The sequence below is a fragment of the Stegastes partitus genome, unplaced genomic scaffold (genome assembly GCF_000690725.1).
Source record: "Stegastes partitus isolate 25-593 unplaced genomic scaffold, Stegastes_partitus-1.0.2 Scaffold493, whole genome shotgun sequence".
NCBI lineage: Eukaryota > Metazoa > Chordata > Actinopteri > Pomacentridae > Stegastes > Stegastes partitus.
The window spans coordinates 178,546-204,959 of NW_007578224.1; the positions used below are offsets into that span (position 1 = coordinate 178,546).

Here is a 26,414-nt window from a genome sequence, read left to right on the forward strand (position 1 = left end):
TGCCGAAGTTACTGCAGCTGTCCAATTTCAAACACCATGTCTTGACGTCACAAGGACACCAATTATGTTTTTGACATAATCACTTCACAAGAGCTCTCTATGATTAGCTCAAGTGGCTTCTCTAATGAAAATGACGACTTGCTTTGTTAACCTTGTGTGGCTTTAACACTCAGGTGTTAAACAGTGGAGGATGTGGGCTGCATACTGAAAATAAGAAATTACTTGAAGAATATAAACCCTTAGCCTGAGCAGCTCAATCACATCTCTTCAGCTTTGATGCTGTTATAACAGGGTTATGGTAGGATGTACTTTACAGTTTCACTTTATTGTTGCTTTATGAAAATCAATATGTCAGTTTATGGCAAATCCCATAAATGTTGTCAATAAACTGTTAACGGGTCATCTAATCTCCTGTGGCCAATTACATATTTTTTTTTTTTTTTAAATTAGAAAAGCCGTTTTTCAAGCCTCATTTACAGAACAGGACCACTGATCACTGCTGATGTCTAATTTCTCTCTGTTGGGAATACTTCCTTAATGGCAGTCAGTGAATTCTCTTGCAAGACATCTGTGGGAATCATATCTCGGTCTAACCAAGTGTTAGTATGCTAAAGCCTCATGCTGTGTTATCTTTTTGTTGATGCATAAATAATTATTTTATGTCAGTCAGTCTACGTGTGAATTTCTCTGACAATGTGCCGTGAATGCAACTTATCATATGCTGCACTGTTCGAAAAAGCTGAGCCACTCCTTTACTTTCTATAGAGGCATCTCATTTACAATGTGATCATGTTGACAACAAGAAGGAAGGGCTGCAGCGCATTTGGACTGAGACCCAATTTTTGTATGCACCATGTTTTTCCGAGACAAAAACAATGCCCAACCCACATAGAAGCACTCTAGCTCTAACAACATTCATTTACATTATAGTACAGCCAAACTCCTGAAAACTACATAAATCACTCTGTCACAGCCAAGCTACTTGGGCAATTCAATTGGCTGAAGTTTAGCCAGCTAATATGGTATAATGGCATCTGTACAGTGCAATAATTCAAACTCATTGATCTGATTACAAGCATTCTGCCCCATAATTCACTGTGTTGAAAATGCAGCTAATGTATTCAGACCAAGCAGACAATAGTTTCATCTCAGTGGGATCAACGCAGCTGGGTCAAAGATGCTGCTTGTGTTTTTAAAATTCTGCCCATGCTTGCTGCGAATAAACTCGTGTTGGTTTTGGAAATCATTAGGTTTCAGAATCTTCACACTTTGTTAAACTCAAGCGGCTGTTGCCACTCTGCCTCCTGCATTGCTTGTGGACAAACTGCAGCAATGCCAGGCAGTAATGAACACCTGGAAACAGGTGCCAAACCCACAGAGACCCTTATCATAATGTTATTAAAACCAAGATATGGATTCTTCTGTGTTTAGATGCTGGGTTGAACAGGTATGCTGCAACAGCATTGCGCGTGCAGTCTTACGATAGCTACAGGGAAGATTTTCACATGCTAAAACCAGTGTGAAATCCTAATAGACCTCTGGCTTCTATATCTCTATTCATCCCACCTAATCTTTACTGTGCCCAGGGTATTTTATAATGCCATGATATACCATGGCGGGGTTTAGGGGCTCAAGGATTTAGCAGTGTGATGCGATCAGCCAAAAGGCAGAGTCAAGAAGTAGTGGGAAGTAGTATTATTTTGCTCTGCATGTAAAAAGCTGCTTTAATTACCCTCCAACAGCTGAAAATGAAGATGACAAAGATGACCTTTATCAGGCCCCTGATTTCAACTTATCAGGGATATGCTTTCTAGTGGTTCTCTCTGCCATATCACAGTTTTCTTTTGTTTGCATTGATACAAGCTGTTATTTATGAACTGTTTTTCTTATATGCAAGGAGAAGCAAGCTGTCATTATTATTGATTAGCTGATTCGATTTATTTAGCACGAAAACTCATAACTCTGCAGCACAGTGTGGTAAATATTGATTATTCCACTGTGTATGTAGCATTGTGAAGTCAATTTTCACACTCTTTCTACGTCTCACAATGACCATATGTAATGAAAGTGAGATTCTTCATTTTGTGCCGTGTGCTACAGCTCTCACATTTTCACTTCTTTAGATGGAGCTAACTCAGTGAGAGGGAGGACAGAGAAACAAACAAACAAAAAAAAAACTCTATCAGCAGTACTTTCTCTTGCAAGGTATTCACTTTATACAAGGACTTGGAGAGTGAGCTCAAACAATAAATTGCCAAATCAGCGTGGTGAAGGTTACTGAGAGTGACACAGGAAGGTGGAATAGTTATGAACATAAAGCAGAACGCATCAATCACTCGACAAATCTCAAATTGCCGAAGCAAACCAGATTTATGAGAATAATTGTTTTGAAAGCAAAGTGTGATAAAGGTCATTATGTAACTTCTCGCCTCTGCATTGCGTTCAACGTAACGCACATGCATGTGTACACGTTGCTTCACACGCGCTCTTCTGTCAGTGTATGACAGACAGAAATTGCCATCTTTCAGGTAGTGCAGTTTCTCTGACAACATGAATGAAATGCACGCTTCACATCTCCAGTTTAAGACATTCAATTTCCAGCTGCTTCTGGGGGCAGAATTCTGCAGTGGAGGATCAATGCAAAATGACTGGAAAATTGCTAATGTTATTTACATCAAAGTGAGACTGGAGGAAACCAATTATGCCAGTGATTCAAGGCAATATTCTTAAGTGAGTTGTCCCGTGGGTAATAACAGTATATTTTGATATTATTAATATTCTGAGACCTACATAGTATTGTTTTTTTTATACAACACATAAACTCAGATAACCTAACAGCATTTATCTGCAATTGGCATAGATGCTTTAGTTAGTATGCGTTTGTTTACAATCATTTATTTTGAAACGCAAATCCTTGGTGAAATCCCAAAATAAATCTAACTGCTAAGTCCAGAAGATGCACAAAGATATACAAATTGGGTTTTGTAGCGGGGAGAAAACAGATCGTCGGGTGTGACACAGAGATGCTACCCTCTGATGTCTTTGCTCAGATGCAGCCATGCATCTCGTAACGGGAGTTTGGTTGTATTTTTCATGTTTCAATTTGCAGTTTTACCACTGTCTCGAGAAAAGAGCTGTGAGATGATCTGTTACTGGGGAGGAATCAGCTTTTTTTTGTGTGAGATACTACAGATGAGGTGTCAAGACTGATATAGCAACAGTCCATAGTGTATGTACAGTTTGCCGGCACTGGTGAGTAAAGCACATCCATATTGCAAAATCAACAACAGCAACATGTGTGTCAAATAGCACCAGCATCTACAGAGAGGGAAGAACAAAGCACAAACAAGTGGCTGCTCTGTTTTCCTGTTTGAAACAGACAAACCATGATAGTGATAGATGTAGGGACCAGCATTTTTATGGTCACTTCTTTTGCCTTTGCACTATCATGCCTGCATACATTAGTGAGGCAGCACAGGGGCAATTTCAAATGAAGCTCATTTAAATCAAGTCATTTCAAATCAGGCAAGCTGATGGAAAGAGAACAGCTTTCAAAAGGCCATGGTGCAATCCTCATCTCCGGGACCAAAATAACTAGTTGGGGTGCTGTATGAAAGTGCATTATAGTTACAGTCCCTCTGATGGTTAACTACAGGAGCCAAGTGACCCTGAAAAACACCTGCTGGTCTGAAACATGTCGGAATATCTTCATGGTATAGAGAAAAAAGGAGCTTAATGGGTACTGTGCATCTATCACAAGTCATAATCCACTTTCAAGACCTTCAAGAAAATTCAATTTAATTGAACAAACTTCTTGACAGAAGCTTCTTGTTATAAAAAATCACGTGAAGAGAGATAAACATTTGCAATCTTAACACTTATTTCAAATATTTTAAGTTTTTCAAGATTTCAAATCTATTGTGAAGATATATTTTTTCTAGGGCTGCAAGGTGGTGCAGTTGGTAGCACTGTTGCCTCCCAGCAAGAAGGTTGCCGGTTCGCGTCCCGGTGGGGGCACCGGAATCTCTCTGCGTGGAGTTTGCATGTTCTCCCCATGCAGCGTGGGTTCTCTCCGGGTTCTCCGGCTTCCTCCCACACAGTCCAAAAAACATGTTGAGGTTAATTGGTGACTCTAAATTGTCCGTAGGTGTGAGTGTGAGTGTGCTTGGTTGTCTGTCTCTAAGTGTGGCGACCTGTCCAGGGTGTCCCCTGCCTTCGCCCTAAGTCAACTGGGATAGGCTCCAGCCCCCCGCGACTCTAGTGAGGATTAAGCGGTGTATAGAAAATGGATGGATGGATGGATATTTTTTCTAGCTTGTTTTTGAAGAGTGTCGGTCAGTGTCGCTGAAGTCATTTCATCTTTGAATTTCCGGTAACTTAGACTATGAAAGAGTCAACGGCACTGATGTCAACATACGCTGCTTTTATTCCTAAAATGACATTTAGTTGTCAGTTAGTTTAGCCATCTTAGCTGCATCACCTTGATTAAAGACCTTACAATGAATTTTCTTCAGCACCTAAAGACTTAAATGCAGCTGTGATATTGAGAGATGCAGAAATCAGTTTGTTCTCTATGTTCTGTGCAACGCTGCTGTGCACTGTGTCTCGCTTGGCAAATAAAAGTAGCTATTCTGAGTATGTGTATGTATAAATGTCAGCTACACAATACCTTATTGTTTGACACCCGCCTGTGGTGCCCCCCCAGCATGGCTTGTAGCATCAGGCAGCCTCTGTTTCCTCTGCTGCAGAACAGTTATAGAGACGGAGACAGAGCACCTGCCCTCGTGCCTGAGCACTGTTCCCAGCAGCTTGCTAATGTCAACCTGCCTGATACGCACAGCAGGGTGGGGGCTCCAAGACAGCAGCAATTTTCCACTGCATGCGAATGAGACTGGAGAGCAATCTGCTGGCCTAAGAGCCTCATAATCAGCACATCATTATCAGGAGGGGGTTGGCGCATGGGGTGGCAGCGGGGTGAAGGGAGAGGAAATAAAGGGAAGGAGCGATGGATGACACCAAATGAGCCCCTGGTAGCAATGAGACTGTTGTAAGACACAAGGGAGAAAAAGGGGGAGTTTGCATTTGTGCTGTAAAGGACAGGGAAGCAGATTCGGTGCAAGTCTACACAAAGTGCAACATAAAAAGAAGTGAGGTGAGGCTGCTTCCCACAGAGAGAGTACCACCTCTGTTTACACTTCAACCGGGCTCTTTGAAAAGCAGCGGCAGGCTTTACTCAGCTCACGGTAGCTTGGATGTTCCTTTTTAGTCAATATTAGGCTGCTACTGGTCTTCGAAACTCACAAAATCTAATGGCGGACGTACAGATATATGCAACAGCTCTTTGAAGCCCTCGGCCCTGCATGCATTTTTCAGGGAGTTCAAAAGGAGCAAGGACAACAAAGCTGATATCACAGTCCATATGTGCCCTCCTCTGTTTTGAAAAGTGCCCACTATTTCCATGTACTCAAATGTGCCTTTAATCCTTTGTCTTGTGATAAAGGAAGCATTCTGCTGAGGGTGAACGTTCACAGACCGTAACAGTGTCTGCCATTCCGCTTGATCTCGGACTAATTCCTGAATCACATTAAATTGGTTGTTTCTTGTGCTTTTCCTCTCTGCAGTTGGCTCGGCGGCTCTGCTTTTTAACCTCACCAGAGCCAGGTTTAACTGCAGAACAAACAGATTTACAGGAGAAGACTCATACCACTTACTTTTAGACTGTGACCCAGTTAATTCTTTATCCTTGGCAGTAACAAACACTGAAAAAAGAAGAAGAAGAAGAAGAAAAAAAACCAGATTTAGTTGTCATCAGGTAGTTGTGTAATCCAGGCTTTTGGCTTTAATGTGTCAACAATCAATCATAGCTGTCCAAACAGATATTCCCTACCGCTTTCTGCCGCGTGGTGGCAATGGCGTACAGAGCACTTGGCTCGGAATTACTTGGCACAGGTTGTGCGCACTGCAATAGTCTATGTGACGGTCAATTCATTAGAAGAACTACTTGAATGTATAGTCAGCGGATGCCATTAAGGACAAATCTGGAGCACAATAGGGGCAGTGTTTTTACGGGTAAGGAAATGATTTGAACCTCTGTAGTAAAAGGTGGACTGTCTGTTTACACTCTCACACACCTGCTGGCCATTGAAAGCTGAGGAGGTTTGCTCAAGAACAGTTGCAGTGCGGAGATATTTAGAGAGCCAATAAAGAGAATTATCTCCCTGGTGTGTTTTATTATTTATTTTTTTTCGGGGGGGAAAAAAAAAGCTGTCATCTGGACACCACATGAACTTGGAGACTATGTGCGGCGGTCAACATCTCCTCATAGATTTTTTTTTTTTTCTTATTTCCTCTCTGATACATTCAGAGGTTATCCGGAGCAGTGAGAAGATGATGTCAATACTCCGTCTCGCACACTTGACAGCCGAGCAAATTCAATTGGACTGACTCCGCCTCGCTCATGCGGGACTTGTCCACAGGCTTTTCATACTACGGCGTGCCTGTCTGCATGCCTGGTGCTCTCTGGCGGAGTCTCTCCACTCTCTCCCCCCTCTCTCTTCCCCGATCCCCCCTCCCCCACCCCCCCAGTCACTCACCCCCATCAACAGTGAGGAGCAGTCTGACGCACAGGACCAGCAGCAGCAGCAGCAAGCAGTAGAAGCAGCCAGGAGTGTGTTGGCCACCCGAGCAACATGTTCCCAGCGTGGAGTCGGGGAGGAATCCGCACCGGGGGCTCGGCGGTACCAGCACGGAGCATGGTTGGAGCTGGACGGACTGAGCAGGTCGGACAGGTGCGGGTCTCCTGTTGGGTTCTGCTGTTGGCGACTTGTACCCTCAGCGCTCAGGCTCAAGGTAAGATGCGCAACTCTCGTTTATTTTATTTTTTTTTTGCTTCCCTCTTTTTGTTCACAGTGGAGCTTTTGGAGCGCGCAAGAAAGTGTGCGATAGAGATGTAAGCTTTAATTGGTGCATGAGATGAGGCGAACAAAAGAAAAAACTGTGCCGAAACTATATGCTTTTGAAGATGTGGCCATAATGAACAAACTCAGAGCAGTTATAGGAGGAGGAAGGGATGAGATTAATTTGCCTCCAGCAACAACAATGTGCGTAAACTGTCATCGTCACCTTCTTCTCACGCGTACTGTAACCACTTGAGTGGTCAAAATGCTCAAGGAGAATGGTCAGTTTCTTCCAAACTGGACTGATGTTAAGTGTTTGGTTAAATGTGTCAGTTTGTCATTGTGAGCAATTTCAAATTCTTCAAATAATCATTATGGCACAGTGTGTTTCTCTGAAAAAAGTCTGTAGCTTCAAATCTACTACACCTCCTGTCATATTTCATTCTTATGAGGCTTAATCACATTTTTAGTTATGCTTGGACCAGTGGCTTCACAAGTTCTCGTGACCCCTGGTGAAATCTGTGTGAAAAAGTCCAGTAGCCCTGGAAACCCTCAGAACCTAATTGTTTCACTGCTGCTGCAGATTGAGCTGCCCCTCCTGCCTATAGGCCGCCTTAATAGCCTAGCAGAGACTGTCATTAGCTTATATGAATATGACTATTCTAGTGAAGCAAGGCCGCTGTTTTTTTTTTTTCTGAAGGCTGCATTGCATTTCCCTAATGTCCATTTCTATTCTGTTACTTAGAGGCTGTGGATGTAATGTACATGAAACAGAATGCATAAATCACGACTTGTAGGTTTCATTCACTCATGGCCAGCAGTCAGGGACAGAAGGAGGATGCGGACATGAGGATGAGTTACACTAATCCGAACGTTACTGTGAAACTGGAATGACTCCTTACGTGTCTGTCCATCTGAACAGTATCTATATATGTGTGTGTGTGTGTGTGTGTGTGTGTGTATTGTAGATGTTAAAGAAAGACAGCAAGGCAGTGAAAGCAAATCCATTCTTCCTCCATATTTCACAATTGGAAAAGCAGAACTTCCAGTTGTCGTATGAACCAAAGACAAGTTGACAAAGGACAAAGCACATTGTGTGCATTTACTGGACCTTGAATTTTATCAGCAGTTTTGATGTACAGTATACACACACACACACACACACACACACACACACACAGACACACACACACACACACACACACACATATATATTCTTGTGCTTCAGAATTCAACCATAGAGCCATTTATTTCACCCCCCCCCCTTTTTTTTTCTTTTATTTTTTCATACAGAACCTCTGAATGCAAAAAAGACAGATGCATGTTTGACATAGAGATCCTAAAAGCATTTCCCAAAGGAGAGAAAACACGTCTTATTTTGGAAGTTCATTCATATGAGAAGTGGCTTTTCTATGCACTCCCCATCTTATAATCACAATGCTCTGTGCACCAAAGTGCTAAAAGCAGCATAATCCCTTTGCTTGTTTGTCTTTGAACAGGTCGCATTGCTCTAAAGTGCTCCCAACCTTATCTGAAAAGAGTCTCAGGCGTCTCTTATTATGCAGGGCACAGTTCCTCTAGCTGTTATTAGCATCTTTTTCTCGAGCTAACATGCCAGGAGTCTGTGAGGATCTGTTGAGCGCTTCTAGGCTACTTCACAGGGCTTTACCTTTCCTCCCCAAACAGTCCTCTTTCTCATCCTTGCAGTTGGTATTCTGGCCTCTTGAATGCTCTGTGCATTAGCATTGGTGAGAGATTCGCTTCTGTGTCTGCCTGCTCTTTTAATTGAGAAGGGCTTTCTCTATGGTGCACAATTGCTGCTTTTGGTTTTGTCGTGAAGATGCAGTGGTAGTCTTTGCAGGGGGTCCCCTCAGCATCCAGAGAGGTCTTGTTCTTCTGAAGTAGAAAGCAGATCTCATCCTCATGGGGAATTCTTGTTTGCAAATGACTGGCAGTGCAGCAGTGCCTGTGCATAAAGTTCGAGATGATCTTCCCTGAGAGGGGAGGACCTCAGAGGATGTCATAAATTAGGCGACACACCGGCACATGAGTTTCCCCAGGGGAACCGGAGGTGGCATGTACTTGTTTTTCAGCAGGTTCCTACTGAGCCTCCTGCTGCGTTTAATACAGCTGGCTGCTTCAATGCACAAGAGGATACATGATAGATCCATGGGGGAACCTTTCTACAGGCTGCTCTCAGCAAGCAATTTTAAGACTCATTTAGACCCCCTCATCGAAACACCAAGTAAATAGATGTCAGGCTTTGTCTTTCTTCCTTTCTTAGTGGTTTCTATATCTCCTCAAAGCCTCTACTGACTGTGTTTGTGTGTGCATCTTGCTATGTGCATCTGTAAAAGTGTGTGCGTGCGCGCGTGTGTGCTTACTGGTGCTCATGTTCCTGTCTATTGAGCTTTAATCTAGATAGCAGCATTGACATTCTGCCAACCAGCAGCTGCTATAATTTTCTGGACGTACGTTATTATGCAGCTTGACAGCTGTCAGCCATTTCCAAATCTTTAAATCTTATGATAATCCACCATGCTTACAAAAAAACATTTGTTTAAAACACTCTGAATCCTTGTGTGATTAAAACTGCCTGCTCTAATGCGGGCAGCAGATCATAATTCATCTACATCAGTGACACACTAACACACACATGCATGCAAACACGTCCACACAAAGATAGAAAAATCAATATGTACAAGATTACACAACTCCATCAAGAGAACTATGGTACGGTTTTAATAGAATCAAGGGCATCTCCTAGTTTCTACAAAGACTGATGACAAACCAATTCATCTGCACTCACAAGTACAACATTCCATCACAAGTAATGGGAAACTCAATCTGTTTTGCATGTAGGTCCATAGCGTAGACCTTCATACTCACATCGCACTGGCCCCCCCAGCCATGTGATTTTAGATAGTAAATCACGAGAGCTATAGGTGATGAAATCATTTAATTTTCCTAAACTTAAATGACTTTGATCACATCACCAGTCCTATATGTGGCATGTTGATGTGGGAGTGCTCTAACTTCTCAGCTGCCATGCAGTAATTACACACGGTGCATATTTATGACATATGTAGCTCCCCGTTTGGCGAAATGTAGTTAATTAAACATGTTTACTGCTCCAGAGAGCTAGCAGCTGCTGAAATTTGGACTAAATGCTTGTTTTCTTCGCAATATGGCTCATGCCAGGGAAGACCAGCGAGCGGCTTGCACAGCCTCAGGTGAAATGTGGTGGCAGCCTGACTTCCAAATCTTGTGTGTCTTCGGCGTCTGCCTCCCATGTCTAGCTGGTTGGCTGCCTCTTTTTTTTTTTTTTTTTTTTTGGCTGCCAAAAGCTGTCTACACATGTTTATTCATGTTGCCACAGGAAGCTTTATCCACCAAGATGGAACATATCACAGCTGAATTAGAAAAAAAAAAAAAAGAAAATGAAAGATTTGTGCTCAATGAAAGCAACAGTTGACATAAAAGAATGAAAAAGCCTGCTATATATTTATATATATATATATATATATATATATTTCAAAATGAAGGGTAATGTTTCAGAAAGGAAGGGAAATACAAGTGCCTCAAATGTGTTTAAGGGTGACAAATGATTACAATCAACTTCATTGTTGAACAACAATGGGACCGTTGCGCTGTCAACGGTTCTTAGCTTCAGGAAGCCTTTAATTGGCTCAGTCGAGCAGCAAAACTGTGTTTATAGTTCATAATGGAAATGTAATCAAATTAACTTGTTCTGCAGGGTTTTGGCATTCACCCCTTGCCCAGTAATTGCCATTTGCCCAAAGAGCTATGGTGATGGCATTTTGCATGAGTCAAAGACTCCTATCTCCCACCGTGTGCTGTCTGTACATTAGGGGAGCTAACTGAAATTATTACTTACCATGAAGAACTTTAGCTTTTTTTTTTTTGCTATGTTCGTTCTGTAAGACTGTCAGAATTTTATTGGCTAAAATAGGTTCACAGTAAACTGGATTATCTTTGAATTTTCTGCTTCAAAATACAAGATATGGAACAACCTGTGAGGTAAGGCGAGATCCCCACTTCACAAAATGATACAGACTGAACCGTTACCCGCAGGGAGTACTTTTATGTCTTTCTTCATGAAAAATACAGTTTGGGTAAGGTATAGGCAACACCAATTAGATTTTTCAATAATAACAGCATTGATTTGGAGGCAAGTTCTTCTTTTGGGGCCCGATTTTAATCACATAGCTGAGAGTGGTTTTGTTTTCATGTCTTCTTGTTTACTGATGAGACTGAGGGGAGAAGCGCTGCAGGGGGAAACAGACAAATTCCTCACATATTAATTCTCCTGGCTAAAGTCTAATCAATCTGACACAGAGCTGGGAGGCACCTCAACTATCAAGAACAAAAAAAAAATGTCTCAGATCAGGCCCTGAGCTGGGACAGAAACTGAAAGAGGAAATGACCTTGGATTCTGTAGGGAGGGGAATGTAAAGTGACACTATTCGTTTAATTTTCTAATACCATTTTGACAAGGGAGCGAAGATGTTGTGCATGCCTCTTCATCAAAGCATCATTCTGAGCAGCCCTTTGAAAAGCCTTTTAAACGGTGTCATTACATTCATCCAGGGAAAAGAGGGATTGCACTTATGCAGTATTCTTGGACCATACATCTGTCTTCAAGCCCCCAAGCTGTTCCATGTAAACATTTAAACAACACAAAGGCAACTCAAGGAAAACTGTGGTGAGAAACAATGCTTTTTTACAGCATAATGTGCTCACTGAATCTCTGCTCTCATCCAGCTTGCCCCTCCTGGGGACTGGTGAGTGTATTCTTGTGTTGTGAATAAAATGGCAAAAGAGACAAAGAAATAGAGAACAGGAGGGGAAAAAAAAAACTGTGGTGGGGTGGGGGCGGTGGGCCTATATTTTTTTTTTTCTCCCTGTCCTTGTAAAAACAACTGGTGGTACCAATCCATTTTTCTTTGTACGTTCACATGAATGAATTCACATCTTGACATTCTGCTGCACTCCTGCCCTGACCTCAAACCAAGCCAATCACCACACCGGCAACACGAATCCCTGCTGTAAGTGATGACATGGATAGACACACTGATATTGCCGTTAAACTAGCAGATACACACAAAAAAAAAATAGGAATTAGATAAGAGTTTGCTGAACAACAAGCCCCACAACATAAAGAGCTAAATATGACAGCAAGACAATCTACCTGTTTTTACTTCCAGTGCTTCTTTGCTGCCTACCTGTTTGACTATCAAAGCTTTATCTTCCGCATGGCACAGCCAGCTCTTCTTTCCATTTTTCACTGATGCGTCATTTATAGAAGTGAGGGCAAAGGTCAGCAGGTTTGCAGGGCTGGCTGACTGGAGAAACTGGTCTAGTCCATCTAGTCCATAGCATACTTCCTGTGCACGGACAAGGTCTCGTGTGGAAAAAGAAGCCTCCGTGCTCCCCATCTGCAGGGCTGAGTTTGCTGCTCAGGCTGTGCCTGGCAGCAGGCCTACCAGACCCACTAGGGGGCCTGGCAAAAAGCCTCTAGCTGCATCTTACGCCTTGTGCTCAGTATTGATTAGGACTAGAGCTGACTCTCATTCCCCATTGTCCTGTTCTTGGACACACGGGATTTCAAATCATGTTTGATTTTGTTTCCGCACACCTGCCATCTCCCTCTTCCCCAAGATAGTGGAAGCTCAATATCAGGCCCTCCCCACTCCTGTCACAGTCTGACAATACTCCACCTTCACTATAAACAAATGGTGTGCAACAGAGATACCGGGGGATGTCAGTGTGGATGTTAAAGCACGGAACTTGCAACGGAATCAACTGAGATAAATCTAAAGAAATTCATACCTATAATCTCATCCAGCAGGGCTTTTATATTTGCTGATAAGGAATTCTTTGCTGGTGTGCATGGCAGGGTGGAGCAGCTTGTCATTGTTGTATGGCAGCGCTTTAATGTACACATATCTTTGATCGTTGTCCTTGCCTGTAACATCAGCAGAGTGTCAGCTAAGAAGTGTGATGGTGATGGGAGCTGACAGTGGTACTGCAGGCTTCTTCTCTATGGCTTATGTCACATCTGGATTCCCTGTCTTTGGCCCCACAGTGCAAACCATGAAAGCGCTTCAGGTGCAAGACTAAAAGCATATGGTGGGACTCATCCTTAGACAAAGGCTGCTTTCCGCTTCAAAGGCAGTTTGCATGTTGAGAGATGTGTACAGACCTAAATCACAATCTGTATGATGTTTCTAATAAGTGTGTTTTTTTCTTGAACTTGTCATTCTATGGAGGAAACTTTTTTATTTTTTGTAGTATTGAGTGACTACACATTTGAGCATTTCCTGGGTCATTACATTTTCATTTACATTCTAAAGGAAAGAATTGACTTGTAAGATTTAAAGCACTTTGTTGAAATAAACACAGGGAACAAAAGCCCAAGGGAAAAAAACGGTAGTCTGAGAGTTTGACTGCTTGAATGATACAAATTATGTAAGTGTACAGTACATACAAAAATCAATACAACCTAGCAGCTGCTATTGAAATCAGCAAATTGAAAAACTTGTGGTATTCATTTTGCTTCTACATGCTTACAGGATTAATAGGTGCAGGACCGTGGAGAGCCAGTGTTTGACAATGAAGCATGAAACTGCCAATACGCAAATCGAGTCCGCCATGTGTTTCTGCCTGGAATGATTTAGGATCAGTTTGGGAGAGCTCCTCAGAGGTTAAGAGGAAAGTCTGTGGTGCATTGCACCTCTGAAAGCAACTAATACTGACAAGGATGAAAGAGATCCCGTGCAGATACATTTGCCTATTTATTTTAATTTCAAAGGCAGCTTGAAAGAGGAATCCAATAAGAGTGCCTTTATTTCGTTAATGCATGTTAGCAGATGTGCAAATACACACGCACAGCAAAAGTCTGCATGTATGCTAATGCACAAACACATTTGCCTGTTCTAACGCATGCATCAACACAAATACATGTAGATTGTTTCATTACCGCTAAATGGAGCTTTCTCAAAAGTATTTGAATGCTGCTTTCGGCACAACTACTGAAAGTGGGGCACCGCCATGGTGTCTCGTGTGAATAGACAAAATCAGAATCAGCTTTTTCAGTGTGAAGCGTCATGTTCTGATGGTCCTCTGTGCAAAATACTTTCCAATTTAACCTGTCTCCCTGCCATGTTGCAGTCACTGCCAACTGCAGTGAGGTGGAGGAGAAAGGGGAACAGAAAGAGAAATGAATATTGCTACGTATGTTGACGCTGGGTGGGGTATTGATGGAGGAAAGAAAGAAGAGCGCTGCATCAGTGGGGTAGAGATTGCTGTGGTGTACAGTAGCACAAATCCTAAATTCTGTGCAGATCCGATGGTAGCTAGGAAACAGCTGACAGTAAAATGGGGGGATCAAAGGGATTAGTGTGCCCAGTTTGAGCCCAAACAGTAACCCTTCCACTTCTCCTACTGCCAGCCTTTTTATACATTTACCCCTGTATTTCAGAGCTGTACTCGGCCTCTTTGACACAGCCAATCTCTGGTTATCCCTCCATGAGTCTAATTTTTTAATTTGGAATCACCCTTTTATGCATTCTTTAGCTCCTGCATGTGCCCACAGACAGGCTATATGTATTAAAAGGTCATGGTTTCAATTTTAGAAAAGTAGGCTGAGTGAAGAAAGATACCCCCCACTTCTACTCTCTCTCACACACACACACGCACAGGCTACACAAAAACACAAATGCCTACACACAAGTAATCCAGACAAAACAAAGACACTGCATCTGAAGGAAGAGGATGCACATGTCAGACGCAATCAGTGCTGCCTTTTGTGATCTGAGTGAGATTTCCTGTCAGCGGGGCTCGAGACACAGAATGTTTAATTCTGCAGGGGACGACCATGTCCCAAATGCCTCGGTCACTGTCTCCTCTTGTCTCAGAGCCAGAGTGAAGTAACTAAACAAACGAGTCCAAGCATCCCCTGTCGGGGACATGTACTGTACTGCACCAGGAGGTCTTCTGGCAATGCTGGCCCCCTGTCTCCACACTGGAGACGCAGCAGACATGCAAACACACTCTGGGCTGTCACAGCGCTTTACTCTGGAGAATAAAGCCAAGTCAGATCTGCATCACATATGACATACATATGATAGTTCAGAAATAATTTGTGATGCCTGAATTAAGAGAAAGCAGTACTGCGGCAACAATGGCAGGGCTTGTTGTCCCTCTGTGTGATTATCCTACATGTGGACACATGATGGCTGCAGCTGCTCTGACTTTTGGTGCTGTCACAGAGGCCTCAGGCTACATTTCAGCATCATTTTCCTCAAATCTTTCCCAAAGTGCTGGTCAAGCCATTTTAATTTGCGAGTGTGTGTGAGTGTGTGTGGGGGGGAAGCTTTCAAAGAGTAATTTCCTTGTCCTGTGAAAGAAAATGTTTGAACACGTATCTTCTTGTAACAATGCTGGACAAGTTCTTTGCCTGTGGGGACTGCAGAAATAGGGGAGTCAGTGGGATTATATCAGTTTAATGAAGTTGCTCTGACCGATGTTTAATTTCATGAAATTCAATTAAAAAGCTTTATTTCCATTTCTGTAATCACTCAAGGGGCTGTCGTTATTAGATTATAGGGAAGGAATTATGTAAAAAAAAAATGACCAGTCAGAAATGTGTTCTTTGAGTGCCTGTTCTTCTCATCCACTGGGGTCTTTCAAATGCTTCACAGTGAGTAATGTGACACCGTAAGGGGAGAAAATCTGCAACCTCATGGAAAGATGCAAAAGGAATACTGCAACAATATGATATATAAGTACACAAAGAAGATGACTGTTAGCATGCAGCACAGCAGCTACCTTTCTAATTTTATCTTCCTTTGTGGACTCTGCTCTGGATGTTCTTATTTTATCGTTGAATGCCCTTTTGTTGTTGTATATGTATGTTAAAGTGAACCCAGCACTTGCCTTGCCTTCCCTGCATTAGTGAGAAATAGCGAAGAAAAAAAAAAAAAAAAAAGGCGAATGGCAGAGGGAACATGTGCCCTACCAGCCTTCTTGCAAACACAGACTGCAGAGTTGTCACATGCAGACTCAAAGGGTGGCGGTGTTTAAAAGCTTTAATCACACCGCTGCTCACAGCCCAATGTGGCGTTCCACTTTGCATCATTGAAAGCTTGTTTTATTAATGTTGTCCAGAGTGAAGTATGGCGGGGTAGTGGGGTTTGTGGTGGTGGTGGTGGTGGTGGAGGTGGGGGGTGGGATGCATTGTGCTCTTGATTTAAAGTGGGGTGGAGCAGAAACAATGGCCATGAAAAAAACATGGCAAGGCTGTGAGACGCAGTCCGCTTCCATTACTTTACAAGGCACCATGCCCAAAATGGTGCAAGAAAAAGTGTTCGATACAGAGGGAAGCGTATGTCTCAATGATCCTATTAAACTTCCTTTTGTGTCAAAATGTACGACCATGTCAGTCTTAGAAGAAGAAGGGCTATCAGTCAGAGAGACGCTTGCTCGGGTCAACTTGGTGAAATTAGTTCATCGTGTGCTTTACGTGACACATACAAGCCTATCAAGCCAGAGTATGCTGTCGTTGAGCAAGCGAAGTGAAGTTAAATCTCGTGTGAGTCTGATGCCTAATTGCTCTCATTAGCAACCGACGTTCACACCAGTTATTCTGCACAATTAAGCGTTCGCCACCAAGATGTTATGAGGCAGAATATTGTGATGGGTCAAGGAAAAAAAAAAAAAGGTTGTAATTAATTCTCACTTAAATTAATGATTGCATATTTCACAGGCTGGTACAATGGCATTTTTTGTTGTGATTCCCCCAGGGGAGACCATTGAGTGTGTTCTTTGTGTGTGTGTGTGTGTGTGTGTGTGTGTGATGTGGAAATGAAGAAGTGCGCACAGTTGATGGAAATCAGGAGCCATTGTTGTTTGACAGTAGGCACCTTTGCAGTGATTGCCTGTGTTATTAATTTGTGAGATGAGAGGAGGCAGGCTCCTCCAGCCTCTGATGGTTACGTACGGCATTAAAGAACTGCTGCTATGAATGACACTCAGGACTAATGAATATGAATACATTTATAAAAATAGGCACAGGCTCCCCTCTCAGTGCAGATTGGGAGTGACAGTCACATTGGCTGGGCATGGTTGATGAGAGAGGGAACCGCTGCCCCTGGAGATGGAAGATGGTGCAGGGATCAGACAAACAACCGCAGAAACAATGGCACACAGGCGCAAACCCTGGCATGAGAACGTTCAAAAAAAAGGCTCTAGTATTTAAGAAAGACACTCTTGTCATTCTCATGATACGATTTACTCATTGGACACAAACACTCCGATAAAGCAGAGCCTCTTTCTATCTCGCTGTCACATCACTGAAACGATAATCATGCCAGTATCCATCGTAGCTAATTGCTCTGTTTGTGCACAATCTCACAGCAAAAAAGATCACCTAATATAATGTGTTAAATATTGAGCAGGTGGAAGGCTTGAAAGCAGGTTTCTTTTACTTCTAAAAAAATCCACAGGTGTAATATTGTTAGCGAGTGATTTATGCTGCACAAACAACACATTTACACTGCCTGTCACCCAACCTATAGATTGTTTCCCGTGGAAACAAAGTGCAGTCATTTATTGTCATTAACAGACAATTTATTACATGCAGAATGACTTTGGGGACATGAAGATATGTTCATTTATCTCTATGTGGTTGTAGTTTGGCATTTAAGCACAGTCATTAGCTTACATCGTCATGAATAATGAACCAGCTCTAGTTGAACAACATTGGTTCATATTGTATCCAGTACACAAAGCAAAAAAAAAGGAGCGCTTTTACTTCTGAAGTTTGCCTTTCTACTGCAGCTGCTTTTAAACCAATTGCATATAATTTCTTCAAATTCATTTTTGGCGAATAATCTGTCACGCGTGGTCCATCTCACACATGCTTATCTCTCTAAAGGTGTTTTTCATTTTTTCTGTTTACTAACGTCAAAAACCCTGATCTTAAAAAAATAAAAAAAAGTAGTTAGAAAATACCACCCTGCAGCTATCAGACAAATTTAGCATCTTGGCTGTGTTCTTTCTTTAACGCAGCTGAGAGATATGAAGAGTATGCAAATGCGTTCATCTGTTTCCCGGTAGGCGACAATTTTAATTGATTAATTGAAGATGTTTATTTGATTGGTTGCGGCTTAATAATTTGAGATGCTACTTGTCAAGCTGTTCAGTTTGGGTGTAACAGCGTGACTGTTTTCCCCCTACTTCCATTTTTTTTCCCAGTGAGTTAATGTCCTTATTTTTTTTTCAAGTTTGAAGCACAGGCAGGACCAATCCCTCAAAAGATTTGTGAAGGACTTTGATTGAGATAAGTGGGGTATTCATTGCCTCTGACAGACGTAACCTTGGTGAGTGTTCTCTGGCAAGTCACTTGAGGAGTGTGGCAGACTGTGAGCGCCGGACATTGGGCATGACTGACACCATGGCGCTAACCTTGAGCCAGGTTCCTGTAGAGCAGTGGCTCAGTATTTAAGGCCCAGAGAAAACGCATTGAGCAGCTGACTTAACTGGGTTAGACTGCACCAATGGATTCAAGCCATCAAACTGAACTAATTAACAGCTGAAACAACCTTGAAAGCTACAGACAACAGCGTGTTAGCAGCATTTGCCCCCTCCCACCACCACCACCACCACCACATCCATTCATCCCCCCACTATTTGATGGTGTCTGTACCATGTGCCTATGCTACTCAATTCATTTATTTTGCACTTGAACAACAGTTACTTTATAATCTTTTCTCACCAGCTGAAATTAGGTTAGAAGTACCTTCCCATCAAACCGTTCTGTTGAAAATTGGAGAGGCATAACCGACAGATAAAAGCACTACATGTTGCCCCTGAAAAAACATATTAGTTTGTGGGGTTGGAGAGAGGGAAAGAGAGAGAGAGAGAGAGAGAGAGAGAGAGAGAGAGCGACAGATGCAAGAGCAATCTCAGAAAAATGCTCATCACTTTCTAGGATGTTCATGACGGCTCGGCTTATTGGGGCGACTCACATATTTACTTGTTATTTGTGTGTCGGCATGTCTGCGTTCATGGTGCTGCCCTAGAAAGTGAATGTTTGTGTTCTTGACATATGTTCACATGAATCAAAAGCAGCAAAAAAAAAAAAAAAGAAGGAATTACTCAAAGGGGAGACTTGTCAAATTCTGTCAGATTTGAACTCTCATACCACCAAGCCCCGGGGATTCTGTTTGATTTTCTCCTGATTCAGCAAGGCTGCCATTTCTTCTGAGGGTAGTTTGGCTTGAGCTGCTTCTTGGGGTCAGGGGCCAATTCAGCATCATTGAATAATAAATAAATAGAAATGTGTTCCGGCTGTAGCTGATCCCTGTTGTTTCTTCTCTCACTTCCCTGGGCAGACAGACAGCAGCTGGAGCTTTGTATTCTCTGTAATGGCCTGTATATATGCAGGGTTTCATATTTCAATCACCGCCACGGCAGTAGAAATTGGTGGTTTAAGATGAAGTTGAAATTGGAAAGTGGCTATCGTGTCTGCATGAGGAAGCACATTTGAATCCCAGTGGAAAAGGTGCTGGGCAGCTGCATCTGGAACGCTAGCCGACAAGTTCTTAGGAGTGAAATTTAAGTTAGAGCCACAAGTGCTTCGGCGCCTTTCAAGCCTTAGCCAAATGATTTTTCAGTGGAGGTCGCATCAGGGACATGAGATTTGAGGAAGTATTTCATAATAGCCCCATAATCAATGATTCATCAGTGGAAATATTAATGAGCCATAAATGATGTATTGGACTCTGATGAGGTAGATCTACAATCACATCGTTAAATGTCACAGGACTGTTCATTCATGGTAATAAGGTATTTGTAATAATTAATGCTTCATGTTATTTGGCTATAAAGTCTGTATGGAAAATGATACGCCGGCACACGTTCATTTGCTTTTCGTCGCTGTGCTGTGAGACTGTCGAAAATGAGTTTTAAGAGTCTCACCTCTTGTTTCTTGCTGTCACTTATTTCTGTAACTCACACAGTCTCTTCTCTCTGCTACATTAACTGAATATTCATTATGTAGCTAATAGTGGTGCCTTTGAAGAGGAATGATCATATTTAATTTTCTCGCCTGAGAAGGAACAAGTCAGTGAGGAGAGAGTGTAGGAGAGGAGTGTATGGCGAAGATAAAGGGGAGGGAGTGAGAGAATTAGATCAAGCGATGAATGGAGCGGCACTGGGGCATGGAGTTTATGGACAGGCAGTGGTGGGACAGATGGAGGGGGGTGAGATGAGTCTACAGATTACAATATGATTATATCAGTCTAGCTGCCTGATAGCATTGATTGACCTGCACCTGTGTACCTCCACAACTCCTCAATGCAGGTACAGTGTATGAGGGCAAATTGTTCTCTTTCCCCACACTCTGGTTCTCTGGCGTGGAAGAAGATAGTACTTCGTTCTACTTGTTTTTTTTTTTTCCTCACTCTTGGCAAGAGGGGATCAGATTATGAGGAAGAAAAAAAAAAACTCAACCAGTGGCCGCAGCAGTATTTCTTCGCTCCAGCAGCTGCAGTCCCTGACTATGTTTATCGCTTTATCGATTACCATCACAAGGCAGTAATTTGCCGGGACTTGCAGGGACATGATTAAAGATCCGCTAGCGATGCATGGTGGCTCAAGTTGGTGCCGGGGTGTCATGTTGATGAACACGCGCTGACATACATACTACACATACGCAGACACCAACACACTGGTGAGCAGGGAGCGCTGGAGGAAGGGAGGGCGTGGGGTGCATTCCTGTCATAGACATCAATGGCTTTAAATCTCCTGAGCTAACCTTTTAATGCTCTCAGATCCTTATGGCTGGCTGGATAATTGATTGTGTTTGGTCTAATGGGATTAAGAGGCAGTAGTGGCCTTGGGCTGGACACAGTGGCAGTGATGGCAGCAGTAGTAGTGGACTGGAAGATGGTAGATAGAGGAATACTGTATTGGAGCGTGGACTGAATCGAGGGAGAAGGAAAGACCAAAAAAAAGAAGAGGGAGACAGAGACAGAGAGGCAGGACAAAGACAGAGAATAGCGGCAGTTTGAAAAAGACTGAGAGTAGAGAGGATAAAAACATGGTGAACAGATAGCTGCAGGTCTGCTTCTCAGTCCATCCCTAATTAGCTGTATGAGAAAACCATGGAGCTGATGGTATCCCCAAGTGAAAAGCTTGTTAGCGTAAGAGATGCTATCTGCTGGCTATTGGTTTTGGCTGTGTTTTGCTCGCTGGGTGAGTCACTAGGTCTGCGGTGTGCAGCGAGATGAAAGCGACAGGAAAATGAGAGCCAAGGTGGTGAGGCCCATCCCCCTCTTATCACCACATGAAGCCTGTCCCATCCTAACATATCAACAGCGGCGGTGCTTTGGCTTTATCCCTTACACCAGAGCTTGTTTGAATGTGTCAGTCTGATAGCCCCCCCTTTCTTCTCTGAATTATTTTTAACTTCCCTCCACACTTGGGACGAGATAAAAGCAGAAGTTTGTGTGGGAGAGTAGTGAGGGATGAGGCTCCAGTTAGTACATTTTTGCTGGAGTTTTCGCTGACTGCTTGTCGTCCGCTGTATTGCAGCTGTGTGTCTGGAATCCGTCGTCTCTTTATGAAGTACATGGCTCTATCATGAGCTCGCATGCAGCACAGAGCTGTCATGATCAGTGCCAGCTTTTTTTTGGTTTTTATTTTTGTTAGTTTTCCATAGTAGGACACACAAGCATCAACCTCTCAAACTATATGGTATACAGCCAGGCAGAACCTCATAGTATAAGGGTTAACAGGCTCTGCCTTTGCTGGATTGCTGGCTCTATTCATAAGTCCAGCCGGCCAGATCATGCCACAGATCCAGGTTTTGTCTCTGGTGAATAGAGAGGCTGCTGCAGCCCACCGGCCCTTTATACTGGGCCACGTTTTCACTTGGGCTCCGAATATGCCAGGTCAGGATAAATGTTGCCATTTTGCCAGCTTCCTCTGGCAGGAGTTGTGAAGCTAAAATGTGTCATTGTGCATATGTGTCTATGTGTGCATCGGTGATAGTACAAGTGTTGGTTAATGAGAGACAAACAGAGACGAGCGAGCACAGCAGAGAACAGAGGGAGGGTATAAGGAAAGGCAGATGATAAATCTGGTGCGCATGGATGCTTTGTGTGTCTGCTTGTGCTCTGGTACGAATATGAGAGCGCACGGCACATGAAAATTCATCCCGTGTGTTTGCGAGTTAGAGAAAATGTGTCACTCTGACCTGGCTCTCTGCCTATTCTTGCTGAGGAGACGACAGGTGAGGGGTTGCTATGGTTTCCTCGAGTAGGGGTAGGGTTGGAAAGAGTGTTTTTGTGTGATGGCCTCGCAATTTCACTTTTTTTTTCTGTTTTTTTTTTTACGCCTCACATGTTCTAGTTTTGTTTCGGTGATGGGCGATATTGTTGCACCATATGGGTGCAGCAGGAGTTACTAGTAGGTGAGTGCCACTCGGTGCACATGGTGGGTGTTAGAAAAAGCTATCAGTCAGCCCCTTTTGTACTCCGTAGAGACTTTCCAGAGAGCTGTGTTACCCCGACAAGGGCCAGATGCTGCCTTGGTGTGCTCTGCTGCCCTCTTTCCTTTCTTCCCTCATTCCCAGGCCCACATCAAACACCACGCAGCCCGTTTCCCCCCACAGCTCTAAATCTCTTTAATTCCATCATCTGTTGCCCATTGAGGGCAGCAATTTAGTCTTTACGCAGCATTTTAGTGTGCCATTAAAAAATCTGTGAGGTTGGTGGCCAGACCCTGTAGCAGAGAGGTGGGCAGTCTTCAATATGTGTTTCTCTGTCTAACCTCTGCATTGCTGTCTCCTGGGACACATTTAACCATAAAGATAGTATTTGAACAGCTCGGGCTTGACACATAGAGAATACATTACATATCTCCTACACATCTCATCAGTCACTACACGATGATGACTGTCACATCATTCATATATTGAGATAACCACAGAGGCCACACTGTGGTGCGGTAAGGGGCTGCCTGAGTAGTTATCAAGTAATATTTTTCTTCTCTCTTCCGGCAGTTAAAAGTCGTAGACATCCAGAAGTTAGTCGCTGTTCGGTATGTGGTGTAATGTATGAGCTCTAACCTTTACCACCATCTGGAGAGGAGGGTTATAAGTGCAGCTGCATGGATGTTATAAACACTAGTTTTATGTAATTTTCAGCAATTTTGCCATTACTTTCACGGTGATTGGGAACTGTTGGTGCTCAGTTAATGACTTCCCTATCTCCCTGATGGAGAGCAACACCCACACTCCAAACAATGACAGAACAATAACTTGCAAAATAGTTCTGTCTCACAGAATTATACCAGTATGAACTGTTTACATCATTACAGCAGCAGCACTCCAGACTAACCTGAAGCTGCTCAAGCTTAATAAGCTGGCAGTTTTGCTCTATATTGAGTCAGGGGTCTCCTGAGGTCATGTTGCACTGGTTTACTTTTACTAATAGGGAGTTGGATGAACTGGTGTTGGCCCTCTGCCTCTCTAGCAAGCTACTCTCCTCCTATAAGGTGAGAGAGAGGCTGCGTCCTGAGCAGACCTGACATTGACACTAAGAGCGATTGGCCTGTCTTAATCAGCGGAGTGCCATGCAGCCGCAGGGAGTCCCTGTGCTCAGTGCAGAGCTTGACCTGTCCTACTGCCCTCTTGCCCATCTCGCTTTCTGACTCCCACTGAGTTTGGGGTGGGAGAGTTCTCAATCAACTTTAACTACTAGAAATACCTGAGCAGCAAATATAATACAAAATAATATAGAGAAATCTTTTATTTAGTGTGTAATATCTTCCCACAAGAATAGAATAGTCTTAGTCACACTTCCCAGTCCTTATTAGCACGGTCAAAGTGGCGAAATGAGAGGTCAGTGTCAAGTGTCCCTGAAAGAAACTACACAACCCAGGCACTCTCAACGAATGAATCATAGACCTGCACTGCCATCAAGTACAAAATGAATCATTGTTTTACCTCTGACACGATGTGAGCTGCTTCCCTTATATGTACATTTAAAGAGCAATTGCTTACCATGCTGCAATTACCAGGATAGATACAGAATGTCTTGCACCACATAGTGTTCCCACAAATCTAACACAACAAAGAGGATGTTTACTGTTGAGAAAACAGAGACTTCATTCATCTGTTTGATGAGATTATTATCAGTAAATATTTCCTGTCTACCTATTTACTCTGGCATCTCATTGGCAGTGCATTGCTCCCATCTGGGAGTGTTTTTCACCCAGTATCTCGCAGACAAAGATAAACACGAGTGTTGTTGGCTGGTGAGCCAATGTCAACACCGGTGATGTCACTGATACCCATTTTAACAAACAAAACCACAAAACAATGACACAGGATTAGCTTCCCAACAATCAGGGACAGCCCAAGGGTAGCAGAGAGATATGGGTATAGAGCTTTGGTTTTGCACATCTTGTCGACAGCTGTCTGTCCACATGTCAGCGAGAGCAACAACACTAATCCGAGGGTGCATGGTACCTCGAACATACAGCAACAGTGACAGAAAGGAGAGAAACAGCATGCCCCCCCTCCTCCTTCGCTGTCCCACCCTTGAAATGCTAGGTGCTGGATTATTCGTGGTGTGGCAGATCATCCGGAGCCCTCTCACCCACCCAGTCAGCCTCAGAGGTGGATTAGAGGCCTGGTAATCTGACTGTGTGTGGTGACACATGTCAACCATGGGATGTCTGCAGGGAGGAGTCAGGCTAAGTTAGAAATGGCTGGATAATCCAGGATATACAGCCTTGGAATTTTTTTTTTCACTTTTTCCCCCACACCAGCTCCTGTACACACATAAAAACACACGTACACATACGTATGTAGGCACATATTGCACACATATGCAGACATTACTGTGCTGGGCCCGTGGGCTTTCTTGACATTACCACCCTGACATTACCTCCTCAGCACATATCCAGCCTGGGATTCCTGTCACATCCTTCCATGGGCAAGACTCACATTTTCATTACGGTGCAGCCAGTGGCGCTGCACAACCTTTTTCTCCTCTCTTCCTCTCCTCTTCTTCTCTTCATCACCGTGTCAATCATCACAATGCTGTCACTCTGGATCTGTCTCTGAACTAAGCTGTCTCAGAGCTAAGATCCAGACACACTTGAGAGACCGAGGCAGACTACTCACCCAGACGCTTCTCTCTTGAAGTCGTACCAGTATTTCACTGCTTTCTGCCCCTCGACACTTTCCTAAGTTTTTTTTTTCCGTTCCCAGATTTTTTTTTCGTTTCTCTTTTTTTTCTGATCTAATTTGCAATATTTCCACATATTAGATGAAGCCTGTACATGCGGAACAGAGTACACATGGCCAGGGAATTGAGAAGTGCAAATAATTCCCTCATGTGGAAAGGCTGCAATTAACTGGGGATGTCAGCCTTTGTAAAATATAATTGAGTTCAGGACGAAATGAACGTCTCTAATCCGGCCGACAGAGCACTGTCAATCAGTGTTCCTCGCATCCCAAAAACCAACTGTCATGCTTGTTTATGTCTGCCTCTCTACTTAGGGTTTGGACACTAATGCTCTGGCAGCTGCCTCTCTTTAATGCGTGGTTGACTGGGTGACTTTGTGCATGCCCGGTGGGAGCAGGATCTCACACTATAGGGAGAGACTGGACATCTGTTTTTTCTGGTTGGGCTGGAGATAACATTGTGCACTGAGGCATGATGTGAAACACCTGTGTGATTGAAGAAACATTTTCCCCATTATTGAGCATAAATCACCTCTTGTGACGTGCCGAATGATATCAGCGGGGAATATATCTATTAGCATAGCACGACTTCACCTCAATTCTAAGGGTCAAATAACACGATCGACCATTCAGCTGTCTGTCTTGTCAATAGTCCTCTTTCTCTCCTGTAGATACTGTATGTGAATTACCTTTCCCATCATTGCAGAGCTGTGAAAGGCATCTTCAAGACTCTTCCTCCTGAAAATGTCAACCATTTACAACACTCAAATATTGCCTGTCATGGAAAAAAGACCAGTGTTGACCTTAAAGTGTCTGGATAAATGAGCCCACTTAGAGGAACAATCATTTTTTTTGTCCTCTGTAATTCCTTTCCACCTGTCTCTCCTGCAGCAGTGGCTGCTTCAGGTTCTGATCTATGGCCTTTCTCTAATCAACCCTTTTACTGAGAGGTAAAGGGCTAGGAACACATCAGATACCAGTTTCTCTCAAAACAAGCCTTTGTGTCTTTGTCTTGTGTGTGTTACACAGTTTTTTTGTGTGTCTAATAATTGCCTTTCAAGGGCCTCCTTAGTGATCCCCACAGACTCCCAACAGGCTCCCATGGAAATGGATTAATTACAGGGCGCCTGACAAATGGCTGCCCACAGTTGTGGTGGCTCTGTAAACTCTCTTGACTAATCAGCTGAAGACAGAGTCTGGTCACTCAGCACGACCTCATCACCAGCCTGACA

The 26,414-nt window shown here is 43.3% G+C and overlaps 1 protein-coding gene across 1 annotated transcript in view; it reads left to right on the top strand.

Annotated features, from left to right (window-relative positions):
* Window positions 1–6,689: 6,689 nt before the first annotated feature.
* LOC103361238 (protein sidekick-2-like) overlaps window positions 6,690–26,414 on the top strand; it is a 79,947-nt gene continuing 60,222 nt past the window's right edge. The window contains exon 1 of the mRNA XM_008287266.1: window positions 6,690–6,849. Within this exon, the coding sequence (XP_008285488.1) occupies window positions 6,690–6,849 (160 nt within the window). The remainder of the gene's footprint in view (window positions 6,850–26,414) is intronic.